General features: G+C 42.0%; 1 protein-coding gene across 1 annotated transcript in view; it reads right to left on the bottom strand.

Annotated features, from left to right (window-relative positions):
- itsn1 (intersectin 1 (SH3 domain protein)) overlaps window positions 1-13,596 on the bottom strand; it is a 188,687-nt gene that overhangs the window by 14,718 nt on the left and 160,373 nt on the right. Inside the window, exons 31-33 of the mRNA XM_041210808.1 lie at window positions 4,952-5,073; window positions 3,397-3,503; window positions 595-778 (exon numbers count right to left, since the gene is read on the bottom strand). Coding sequence (XP_041066742.1) covers window positions 595-778; window positions 3,397-3,503; window positions 4,952-5,073 — 413 coding nt within the window. The remainder of the gene's footprint in view (window positions 1-594; window positions 779-3,396; window positions 3,504-4,951; window positions 5,074-13,596) is intronic.

The raw sequence follows: 13,596 nt of genomic DNA, 5'->3' as shown, positions 1-13,596 counted from the left end.
TTACTGAAATAAGACATTTCCCACATTACAGCAGTGGCTACACTTCAGAAAGTACTTCATTGGCTCTGAAGTGCTTTGGGACGTCCTGGGTTTGAACAGCGCTGGATAAATGCAAATTATTTCTTCAATGTTGTCACTACTTTATATGTAAATGCAGCAATGTCTATATTGCAAGATGCCACAAAAACCAAATTAATCAATAATCAATCAGTTTTTGGCAGTGAGGGAGGAACTTTGGCCAGGATATCAGGAGAACTCTGCAGTCTTCTTAGAATCATAGGATCTCTTATGTCTACCCGAGCTGGAAGCAAAAAAGGTCCCATCAGGAAGGCTGTCCCTCTGGCAATTCCTCAGAGCTGCAGTAAAGCACCAGCCTAAATTATGTGTTCCAGTTCGTGTTGAAGATTGAACCCACAACCTTCTGACACAGAGCTAAGGTTGCTATCTGTTGAACAAAGCCGGCTCTTCAATAGCATTAAAAAGCTTTGCAGAATTACTATTTGACTGGAAACAAGGTTTTCATCTGAAAGCCAACTAAAGGTGATGCAGAGGTCATTTCTTTTGCTGTGCAATGACAATGCAATGATCCCTTACTTTCACAAATTCCTTAAACTCTGGAACTTCATCAGTCTTTTGCTGGATAAGTGCTGCTCCATTAAGCTGACAACTGCAGAATCGGATATACGGCTGCATGTGAGGCAATTGTGCTGTTAATATGTCACCAATCATTTTCACAGGCATCCTCTCCCCTGACATCTTCTTCCTTACCCGCAGTGCCCTACAGTGAGGCAAAAACAGATGCACATTAGAATAGATGACAGGTATGCAGACAGATATAACATATTCTTATTGCTAAGCAAGTAGCACTTGCTTAGCAATAACCTGCTCACTAACGCCCAGTTTGAGTTCCGCCAGAGCTATTCAGCTCCTGACCTCATTACAGCCTTGGTTCAAACATGGACAAAAGAGCTGAACTCCCAAGGTGAGGTGAGAGTGACTGCTCTTGACATCAAGGCCACATTTGACTAAGTCCGGCATCAAGGAGCCCTAGCAAAACTGGAGTCAATTGGAATCGGGGGTAAAACTCCCCCCTGGTTGGAGCCACACCTAGCACAAAGGAAGATGGCTGTGGTTGTTGGGGGTCAGTCAGCTCAGCTCCAAAACATCGCTGCAGGAGTTTCTCAGGGTCGTGTCCTCGGCCCAACCATCTTCAGTTGCTTCATCAATGACCTTCCTTCTATCATAAGTGGGGATGTTCACTGATGATTGCACAATTTTCAGTACCATTTGTGATTCCTCAGGTACTGAAACAGTCATGTCCAAATGCAGCAAGACTTGGACAATATGCAGGCTTGGGCTGACAAGTGGCGAGTACCATTTGCGCCACACAAGTGCCAGGCAATGACAATCTCCAACATGAGAGAATCTAACCATCACTCCTTGACGTTCAATGGCATTACCATCACTGAATCCCCCACTATCACCGTCCTGGGGGTTACCATTGACCGGAAACTGAACTGCACTAGCCATATAAATACTAGTGACTTCAAAAGCATGTCAAAGGCTAGGAATCCTGCGATGAATAACTCACCTCCTGACTCCCCCAAAGCCTGTCCGCCATCTACAAGGCATCAGAAGTGTCTGGATGAATGCAGCTCACATAACACTCAAGAAGCTTGACACCGTTCAGGATAAAACAGCCCCCTTGATTGGCACCACATCCATAAACATTCACACCCTCCACCACTGATGCACAGTGGCAGCAGTGTGTACCATCTACAGGATGCTCTGCAGGAATTCACCAAGGCTCCTTAGACAGCACCTTCCAAACCCACGACCTCTACCATCTAGAAGGACAAGGGCAGCAGATAGATGGCAACACCACCACCTGGAAGTTCCCCTCCAAGTCTTTCATCATCCTGACTTGGAAATATATCACCATTCCTTCACTGTTGCTGGGTCGAAATCCTGGAATTCCCTAACAGCACTGTGGGTGTACCTACACCACATGGACTGCAGCGGTTCAAGAAGGCAGCTCATCACCACCTTCTCAATTGCAACAAGGAATGGGCAATAAATGCTGGCCTAGCCAGCAAAACCCACATCCCACGAATGAATTTTTTAAAAAATCGTAATTGCATTCCAACATATTTTTTAAATAAACTAAAAATGTATTTTAATTGTATTTCTGTTTTCTGATCAAAGCATTATCAGCTTAGTAAAGATTAATTTTTATCATTATCAATGCTTGTATAAATACTGTGGGCTTTTGTTGATATCAATTAATAGTTATAAAACTTTAAAACTGACTATTTAACTTGATTCCACATGATCAACGAACTCACTATCTAGCTTTCCAATTTCAAAAGTCCTACAATCTGAATTAAATCCCAATATTAAGAAGAGTGTGCAAGGTAGTTCTTGGTGTTCATTAGCAATGCAACAAGAAATCAAATATACTGCTGAATGTATCTGATCCTCATTATACACAGGGACAATATATAGGTTCTAGTGTCTTACAATGCAACATCAAGTGAAGGGTTCAGATGAAACTGATAAACTGCTTAAGCACATCAATGTTATTTGAACTTGAAAATGTGTTACTACTTTTAAACGTACTCCAGGCTATTATTCCAATTGCAAAATTGTTTTAGATGCCTAAATGAGCCACCAAGCTCCCAGGATAGAATTACATGATTTTAATTGAAATGCTGACTGTGCTGTGATTTGAGCTGCTCTGACACATTTTATTTAGTTGCGCATTGCAAGGAAATAAAATGCCCCATGTGTACTATATGAAAAGAGAGGAAATCATCTGTTTGATATCAAAGTATCTTATCCCACAAGGGAGATTACACTAAAAGCAACATAAAAATCTGAACAATTAGCTCAAAATGTAGGTCCTCCACATTGCAACAAATAAATGTTTCCTGTTGTGATGATTGCCTTTTAGTCCATTAGCTAGGCTCAATCCAGTCTCAATCCACAACTCCATGTTTACCAGGACAAAGATTTGAAATGACCTGGCCTCCAATTTTCCTTGACTTGCTAAGAAGGACCAAGACATCACTAGGATGTGCACTGGGGACAGACTGCAAATTCATCATGTTTGGAATCGAGCATGTGAACCTCAGTCCTACCACTTCTTGGAAAAGTGTCACATTTTTATGGACCCATCAGTTCAGATTTGACACTCATATCTTTACAAGGAATCACAAACTTCATTTTCATTCCAGAATTAGAGTTGCAACGTCTCCTGTTTAACAAGGAGATGGTCCTGGATTTCTCACTATGCATACCCCATATCAAAGGGATTTTGAACATGTCAGTGGGGAAACTAGTAAGACAAAGAAATTATCAAGTGACGACCATTAGGGTACCATAGCATGTACCTACTTCAACAATTTGATATTGCACATGATGAGCTCTTTCCAGTTCACAAAAATCATGGCCACCTCTTTCTCTGTCAGCAGATCAGACTCTAGTAATGGTTTTTGAAAGACCTAATGGAACAAGGCAGATCATTAGCAGCAACAGAAATGTAATTAAAAGCAAGCAAAACTTTCCTGATGAGTAAAGGAAGGTAATTAACAAAATCATTCAGCAATCTCTAAGTATAAGTTTACCCTATGGGTAGAACAGGCTAAAGTAATGACTTTGCTCGCTGGTTGCAGACTGGGAAAAACATTGTAGGAACATAGGAGCAGGAGTAGGCCATTCAGCCCATTAAGCCTGCTTCACCATTTAATACGATCACGGATGATCATCCACTTCAATGCCTTTTCCCCACATCCCTTTACGTTGTTTAGGAAGGTGATTATACACTCAGGAAAGCGGTGTTCCATAAGGATCAGTACTTTTTACAAATATATAATTTAATGATTTGGACTTGGGAACAAGCAACACAATATCAAAGATTGCAGATGATACCAAAGTGTGGGTTAGAACCAATATTGAGGAAGAATGCATCAAAATACAAGACGACATTAGATAACTTGCAAGCAAAGCAGTTAAGTGGCAAATGAGCTTTAACACGGATAGTTGTCAGGTGGTGCCTTTTGGTAGGAACAACAAACATCACCTGCACCTTGGAAAATAAGAAACTGAATGGAGTAGAAGAGCAAAGTGATCTCTGGACACAGATGAACAAATCATTAAAAGCAGCACTGCAGATCAGTAAAGCAATTAAAAATGCTCACAAAGTACTGGGATTTATTTCTAGGGATATAGAATTTAAAAGTAGAGAAGTTATGTTAAACTTGTAAAGGACTCTGGCCAAGCTTCATGCAAGAGTTCTGTGCAGAGTTCAGATCTCCATGCTACAAAAAGAACACAGAAGCACCAGAGACACTATAGGAGCTTCAACACTGAACTGGTAACCCAGAGATCTCATGTAAATCTGACAACGAATTCAAAAAAAAACCTGATAATGAGGGCTGGTGCCAGAAAAATATAGCCAAATGCTGGATTGTCTTAAAAACTCAACTGGCTCTCTATTATACCGGGACTATAAGCTCGTGCCCCTACTTGGTGACTCCAGTCCCTTACTAGAAGGCTGACTTGTAATGCCTCATTGTCCAAGCTAGCCATTCAGGGCATAAGTAATTGCTATGATGAAGGGCCACCACCATCTTCTCAGCATAACTCAGGGGATGGACAATAAATGCAGCCTTGGCAACCAAAGAACACCTTAATATACTGTCCTCAGCTGTTAGCCAAACCAATGCACTCTTCTACAGGCATCGCTAGATAGTGATCACGAGCAGGAACTCTAACTAAGCTTTCCCCTCTCCCTTTTATTCAAGGAGCATCGAACCAAACTGCTGCTCCAGGTAAGATCAGTAAACAGAATGTAGGGTGGAGATTGAAACTGGGATGAACATTTACCTACTGATGTATTAGCACAGCCTGAAAATTGTTCCATCATGTTCATAAGATAACTTTATCTTACCTCAGTGACTAGCTGCAGATCACTAACATAGTTTTCTTCTGTCACAATGAGCTCATGGATATAGCCCTGTCGCTTCCGTTCAGAAGGAGTTAGCATGTCCAATAAATGTAAGTCAGCACACCCTATACAGAAGAGGGGAAGACTAAATAATATACATCACACAACATTCTAACATACATGGTTTTATAGGCAGCTGAGACACAAACTGCCATCCAATACCGAGAATATTACTGCCTAACCTTTTATCAAGACTAATAGGTTGACAGAGAATATGTATTTTATACATTCAAAAAGAAACTACATTTCAAAAATTCTATTTTCTCTCACTGCAATGTCTATCATTGAGAAATAATGAATACCATTGTGCAAAGTTGAAGTTTAAAAGATATATTTTGGCATTGATTTCACTGTCATTTACATTGAACCTCATTAAAGTGATTGCAAAAAGTGATTGAGAAAACAGACCTTTCTCTAAACACCAGGAAAACTAACATCCTCTTCCAACCAGCTCCCAAAGCACAACACTTTGCCCCCTCGATGAAGGTCACTAACGAAATCCTGGAAAATGTGGACCATTTTCTGTATCTTGGGTGCCTCCTCTTGATGTAGGCAGACATAGGCGATGAAATTCATCCTCGCCTCCAATGCATCAGCTCAGCCTTTAGCTGACTACAGAAAAGAGTATTTGAGGACCAGGATTTCAAATCCAAGGCTAAGGTCATTGTTTACCGGTGATCGTCAAGTTCCTATATATTTTGGAGATTTGGACAACCTACTGTAGGCACCTCAAAGCACTGGAGAAGTATCACCAGCGGTGCCTGCACAGGATCCTCCAAATTTGGTGGCAAGAAAGGCAGGTCAACAGCAGCATCCTCTTCCAAGCCAACATGGTCAGCATTGAGGTGCTAATCATTCAAAACCAACTTCACCAGTCGGATACAGTTTGTACGCCAGACAGTCGACTCCTGAAACAACTGCTCTACTTGGAGCTTGGTCACAGCAGGAGACACCCAGAAGAACACTTTAGGGATGCCCACAAGGCATCTCTGAAGAGGGATTATACATTCCAACTTCATGGGAGTGCCTGGTTTATGACTGACCGAAATGGAGAAGGCTCATCAGAGAAGGCATCAAACACATCGAGAGACTTTGTTGGGAATGTGCGGAGGTGAAATCGAGGCATCAGAGGGAGGGCACAAACCTCCAAACAACCCATCTACCCAACCCTTCAAACACCACCTGCCCCGTACGTGAGAAAGTCTACAGATCGCGTGTTGAAGTTGTCAGCCATCTCAGAACTCGTCGAACTGGAGTGGAAGCAAGTCATCCTAGACCTAGATCCGAGGGACTGCCCAAGAGGAGAATTGTAAAGCAGAAGCAAAGATCTAAAGTCTTTAATCCTTCCCACTTGCCCCAGGTGCTCATTATTTCAATAAGGTTCCTTTAAGCAGATTTTGCCCAAAAACTTTTCCTATGCGAGTTTTAGGTGCCAGGCTCTTTAACAGAACTGTAAAGGTCAAGAAAATATTTGGAGTAAGATTTGTGATCAACAACAGTAACTCAAAATCTAACCAATTTAAACATAAGATGCATTTATTTTAAAAGTGCCACTCTTAAAAGTTTACTCCTACTCGTTCAAATTCAGTTATCGTTGCTCCAGCAACAGCTTCTCGTCAACTCTGTACTTTCAACTTCCTCTACCTCATCTCCCCACAGCCCCTTGACAACAATCTCCATAGGCGTTCAGTTAGCTTCTGCAGATATGCTGATTAACTCTCCTGACAAAATGCTGAACTGAATTTATTGTAGGCAAGTCACAATTTTCTGCAATTTAACACAGGAAAAACTGAAAGCATTGTTCTCAGCCCTCTAGTCCTTTGCTACCGATTGCGTCCTCCTCCTTACTCATACAGGTTGAATCAAACCAAGCAAAACCTCACCACAGTTCAGCACAGTTACATTTCAAATCCCACATTTCCAGTCCATCACTTACCTCCATTTCTTCCTAAACTCTACTGCTGCCCAAACCTCAGACATTCTTATGGTGCCCAAAAAATTGATTATATGATGTCCTTGCCATCCTCCAAATCTCCCCTCTCTGTAATATTCAACCAAAATTCAGGCACTCATGACCTCATCTTTACTGTCTTGCTATCCCCTATCATTACTGGCTCCTGAAATGTAATGAATTTATTGCCTTTATCTTCAAATTTCTCCATTGCCATGACCACCTGGCTTTTGCATCCTTCTCTAGTCTTAAATCATTTTCCAAATCCTTCATTCTCAGACTCTTGCAACCATTCTCCATTTGCCCCAAGAATTTTGTAGCTCTTTCAAGTGCTTCAGCCCTTCTCTCCAGAGAGAATCTAACCATCTCCCTTTGACATTCAATGGCATTACCATCACTGAATCCTCCACAGTCAGCATCCTGTGGGTTACCATTGACCAGACACTGAACTCAACTAGCCACATAGACAGTGTGGCTACAAAAGCAGGTCAGAGGCGAGGAATCCTATGGTGAGTAACCCACCTGACTACAAGGCACAAGTCAGGAGTGTGATGGAATAGTCACCACTTGCCTGGATTAGTGTGGCTCCAACAGCACTCAAGAAACTTGACACCATCCAGGTTAAAGTAGCTCGCTTGATTGGCACCCCTTCCAGAAATATTCACTCCCTCCACCACTGATGCACATCAACAAGATGCACTGCAGGAATTCACCAAGGCTCCTTAGACAGCACCTTCAAACCCATGACCACTATCATCTAGAAGGGCAAGGGCAGCAGACACATGGGAACACCACCACCTGGAAGTTCCCCTCCAAGCCACTCACCACCCTGACTTGGAAATATATCACCGTTCCTTCACTGTCCCTTGGTCAAAATCCTGGAACTCCCTCCCTGACAGCACTGTGGGTGTATGTACACCACATGGACTGCAGCGGTTCAAGAAGGCAGCTCACCACCACTTTCTCAAGGGCAACTAGGTTTGGGCAATAAATGCTGACCTAGCCAGTGAAGCCCATGAATGAATAAAAAAAAACTTCCATTAACTCCCCTACCTTTTCAGCCCCATCAATATTTTCAAAAATCTTTTTGAGTAAGCTTTAGAGTGGCTTTCTCAATTCTCTCAACACATCTCTTGCTCTTATTAACTTTTCTCTTGAAAGGATCTCAGGATGTTTTTCTGCTTTAAGTATATAAGTAGCTGTTTAAAATAAAATCAGATGATGCTAAGTAATACCTGAATGAACTTTAACAGTATGTTCCACTATTCTACATGACTTCCCACACTCTAAATAGCAAACTACCCTCGTCTCCCTTGTAGTATATAAACATACATCCAGTTCACTAACACCTTAAAGGGAAGGAAATCTGCCATCTTTACCCCATCTGGCCTATGATGCCAGTGCTAAAACAGTGTATTTGGCTCTTAATTGCTGAACAAGCCACTAATTTGTATCAAAACCACTATGAAAAAGAAATTAAAAATTTAACAGAGGCAAAGACACACCGTGCAGAGTCAACAGTGCAAAGTCCTCTTCACGAACATCTGGGTACTTTGGCCAAAATTGGGAGGACTGTCCACAGGCTAGTCAAGCAACAGCCTGACATAGTTATCCTCTTAGAGTCATACTTCTTAGTCAATGTGCCAGCCTCATCCATAACCATCCCAACAGGACAGGACCACTAGAGATGGCTGCACAGTGGTATATGGTTGGGGGGGGAGTGGCCCCGGGAGTCATTAGCATTGACTACAAATTCCATTAAATCTCATGGCACCAGGTGAAACATGGACAAGCAAATGTCCTGCTGATCACCACCTAACACCCTCCTTCAGCTGTGAATCAGTATTCCTCCATATTATGATTACTACTTGGAAGAAAGAGCAAAGAATCTTGTTGGGGGACGTTTATGTCCATCACCAAGGATGGTTCACTAGCACCATTACTGGCCGACTCTTGAAGGGTATAGCTTCCAGGCTAGTGAGAGGGCCAACGAGGGAAAAACTGACTTGACCTTGTCCTCACCAAACCACCTGTCGCAGATGCATCTGTGACTCTATTAGTAGGTGCAGTCTTCACAAAGTCCTATGGAGATGAAGTTCATCTTCACCACTGAGGACATCCTCCATGTGTGGCACCACCACTGTACTAAATGCGATAAATTCAGAGATGATGTAGCAGCTCAAAATTAGGCATCCAAGAGGCACCGTGGGCCATCAGTAAAAGCAGCAACAGAATTATATTCCACCACAAACCAGGACAAAGCAGCCCTGTTGATCGGCACCCATCCATCACCTTAAAAATTCACAACCTCCGCCACTGGCGCACAGTGGTAGCAGTGTACACCAAATACAAGTTGCAATGCAGCAACTTGCCAAAGCTTCTTCAACATCATCTTCCAAACCCACAACCTGTACCACCTAGAAGAACAAGGGCAGCAGACACATGGAAACATCGTTACCTGCAAGCATCCCTCCAAGGAACACACCATCCTGAATTAGAACTATACTGCCTATACTACTACTATACTATACTACTTCAGTGTCAAAAATCATGGAACTCCCTCCCTAATAGCACTGTGGGTTTACATACACCATACAGGCTGCATCTGTTCAAGGTGGCAGATCACCATCACCTTCTCAAGGGATGACTAATATTGCTGGCCTTTCCAGCAACATGCTCAAGGACAAATAAAAACAAATCTGTAGATTCATGGCTTGGCATATCCCTCACTCAGCCATTACTAGTAATCCAGGGAATCAACCCCAGTTCAACAAGAAGTAGGGGCATCACCAGTCATGCCTAAAAAAATTAGGTGCCAACTGGTAAAGCTACATCACAGGACTGCATGCATGCTAAAAAACAGAAGCAGCAAGCTATAGACAGAGCTAAGCAATCCCACAATCATTGGATCAGATAAAATCATTGCAGTCCATTACAGCTTGTTGTGAATGGCGGTGGGCAATTGAAAAAACCAATAGGGAGGCAGTAGCTCCATGAATATCCCCATCCTCAATAACTGTGGAGTCAAACACAAGTGCAAAAGACAAGGTTGAATTTGTTGCAAGCGTCTTCGGCCACAAGTGCCAAGTGGTTGAACATACTCGGCCTCCTCAAGAGCTCCTGACCATCACAGAAGCCAGGCTTCAGCCAATTTGATTACCCCTATGCGATGCCAGGAAAAGGCTAAGCACACTGGATAAAGAAATGGCTATGGGGGTCCTGACAACATCTTGCTGTATCTCCACAAAACATGTGCTCCAGAACTAGACCTGCATCTATCCAGGTTATTCCAGTGCAGTTACAGCATGGGCATCTACACAACGATGTGGAAAATTTCTCAGATATGTCCTGTCCACAAAGAAAAAATAAGCAGAACAAATCCAATCCAACCAATTACCATCTCATTAGTCTAATCTCAATCATCAAAAAGTGATGGAAGGGGCTATTGAAAGCACTGTCCAGTGATATTTGCTCATCAATAACCTACTTCCCAATGCTCAGTTTGGATTTGCAAAGACCACTCAGTGACAGACTGAATACAGTCTTAGTCCAAACATGGATAGAAGAGCTGAATTCCAGAAATGAGGTGAGAGTGGCTGCCCTTGACACCAAGGCAGTATTTGAACAAATATTGCACCAAAGTGCTCAACAAAAATTGAAGTCAATAGGAGTTGTGGGGGATGGGGTGGTCAGGGGAACTCCACTGGCTGCTTGTGGTTTTTGGAGACCAAATCATCTCATTCCCATCACTGCAGGAGTTCCTCAGGGAGTATCCAAGGCCCAACCATCTTCAACTACTTCATCATGGCCTTCCCTCCATCAAAATGACATGTGAGGATGTTCATAAATGATTGCACGGTGTCAGCTTCATTCACAACTCCTCAGGTAATGAAGCAGTGCTTGCCCACATGCAGAAAGGCCTGGACAACATGCAGGCTTGGGTTGATAAATGGCCAGTAGCATCTGCACCACAAGTGCCAGGCAATGAGGATCTCCAAAAAGAGAGTTAAACCACCTCTCCTTGATGTTCAACAGTATTATTTTTGTTCGAATCCCCATCAATATCCTGGAGGTTACCATTGACCAGAAACTAAACTGCACTAGCCACATAAATATTAAGGCCACAAGAATCAGAGGCTGGGAATTTTGCAGCAAGTAACTCACCTCCTGACTCCTTAAAGCCTGACCACCATTTACAATTCACAAGTCAGGAGTGTGATGCAATACGTCTCACTTGCCTGAATGCTCCAACAACACTTAAGAAGCTTGATACCATTCGGGGCAGAGTGATGTGTTTGTCTGGCACCAATCCACAACCTTAAAACTTCACTCCCTTCACCATCGGTGCACAGTGGCAGCAGCATATACTATCTACAAGATGCACTGCAGTAACTCACCAATGCCTCTTCAGCAGCATCTCCTAAACGTGTGACCTGTACCATCTAGAAAGGCAAGGGCAGCAAGCGCATGGGAACACCACCATCACTAAGTTTCCACCAAGCTGATTTAATCACTGGATCAAAAACCTGGACTCGATACTTGAGCGCGCTATGGGAGTACCTTCATCACATGAACTGTAGCAGTTCAAAAAGGTGATTCATCACTCAAGGACAATTAGGAATGGGCAATAAAATACTGACCTGCCAGCAATGCTCACATCCATAAAACACAAAATATATACAACTATATACCTACTCATATTCAAAATGAAATACATGAAATGGGGGTGGGGGGGGGGAGGTTTGTTTACATTATTTAACAAAATTACAGAAACAAATAAAGTTGTTACAAATGAAATTATATAAAGCTACTATAGGAACAGTGTTCCACAAATTTCCGGAGGAAGCCTTCTAGATTCTTTGGGGAAATTACCTAAAGTGTGTTTAAAATGAAGTTTTGGCTTGAAAATTGGCCACAGAGTTCTGCTGGGGAAATGGATGCTTGTTAAAGGCTTTTAGTCAATACAAGTTCTCAGCTCGTTCAAACCATCAACCAAGTTTTTTGGCCATAAAATCTTCTGAGCTAAAGGCCATAAAATTGAATAAAGCTGTAAAACCTTCGAGGTTAATTACACTGGAAATGTTTGTACAGGCAGGAGACGTCAATACAGCCAACTCACACCTCTTGTAACACGTAATGGACCACTTAGTTGCCTTCTTTTAGTGTTTGAGAGAAAAAAATCTTGAGAAATACAAAACCAGTAATGGAGAGGGTGTAAAACTCAAGGATGCAAAGTTTGCCTTGCAGGATGGACAAGATCTACAATCAAGAACTCAATGACAGTCATAGGACTCAACTTTTTAATCAGCTTTGTTTGGCAGAAGGGGGTCAAAAACATCAGCCATCAGCGACATCCTAATTGTTTACTTGTGTGTAGGGTGATTCCCCCCTCTTTCAAATTAAGATAAAAAGAGAATACTGTGCATCCCTGAGACTGGTTAGTGTTAAGATGATTGGTCATTAAGTAGTGGCAGGAATAGACAATCTATGGTCAGCTTTGAGAGTGAACATGCAGTCTGTTACTGTAGGAGTAATTGTCTGATAATGTATTTAGTTGTTCTTTGCTTTGTAAGAACTTGTACCTAACAGCAATAACTTGCTTTTAAAATGTCCCAAGGTTCTTCACAGGGATTATAAAACAAATTTGGCAGCAAACTGCATAGATATTAGGATTGGTCTTGGTCACGGTCACAGAGGTAAGGTTTTAAGGAACATCCTAAATTAGAGAGGGGAGGAGAGGCAGAGAAGTTTAGGGAGGGAATTCCAGAGATTAGGGCCTTGGCAGCTAAAGGCATGACTGCCAATATGCAGTGAAGAAAACTGGGTTTGCACAAGAGGCCAAAATTGGAGTTGTGCAGAGATCTGATGGTTATTAGAGGTTACAGAGATAGGGGCTGGAGGCAATGGAGGGATTTGAAAACAATAAGAACTTTAAAATTAAACAGTTAAATGTGCCTTTATATGTACAGCATATTTAGACAAAATGTAAAATACTGTTAGGTTTTCTGGGCTCTACACCCAATTGTGATGAAAACTGTCTCAACTTTATAAGCGCTCGAAGTTAAAGGGAAGCAAAAGTGAAGCCAGCTCCAGTACTGCTGCCCATGTGTACAGTGAATTCAATTGGAAATAAAATCTGAGTGAACTGGATAATCCCACTGCTGAAAGGTGGCTTTGTCACTCCAGAATTCAACACTCGCATCCCAGGGAAGGAAGGCCACTTGTAAAGGCAGAGTTTGTGTAAGCTGAGTGTTGTTAATTACACATAGACTTGAACTATTTCATAGAATAGTTCAAGGCAGTTAACGTATTGGCTATCTAAGGAATTATGCTGATCTGTTGCTAATTTAAAGCCTCACATTCTTGTCTTTGCTGTAATTAACGTTAAACATCTATTAATGTTAATTTAGTGAAAGGTAATTGTTTCTGTAACCTTTGAATTTAATTGGTTTGTTACAGTAAAAGTTTATAAAAGTGAAATATTGTCCAATGGTTTCCTTTCCAATGGCATTGTGAGGATTCCTTTCAACAGTCTCTAAGGGAATTGTAACACTATTACTACTTAGTTTTAAGTAACACTGGCCATTAATAAATTTCAGTGGTGATCGTAATCAATAATTACTTGGTACTGGACTTG

The sequence above is a fragment of the Carcharodon carcharias genome, chromosome 18 (genome assembly GCF_017639515.1).
Source record: "Carcharodon carcharias isolate sCarCar2 chromosome 18, sCarCar2.pri, whole genome shotgun sequence".
Taxonomy (NCBI): domain Eukaryota; kingdom Metazoa; phylum Chordata; class Chondrichthyes; order Lamniformes; family Lamnidae; genus Carcharodon; species Carcharodon carcharias.
This window is presented reverse-complemented; position numbering and strand designations above follow the sequence as displayed.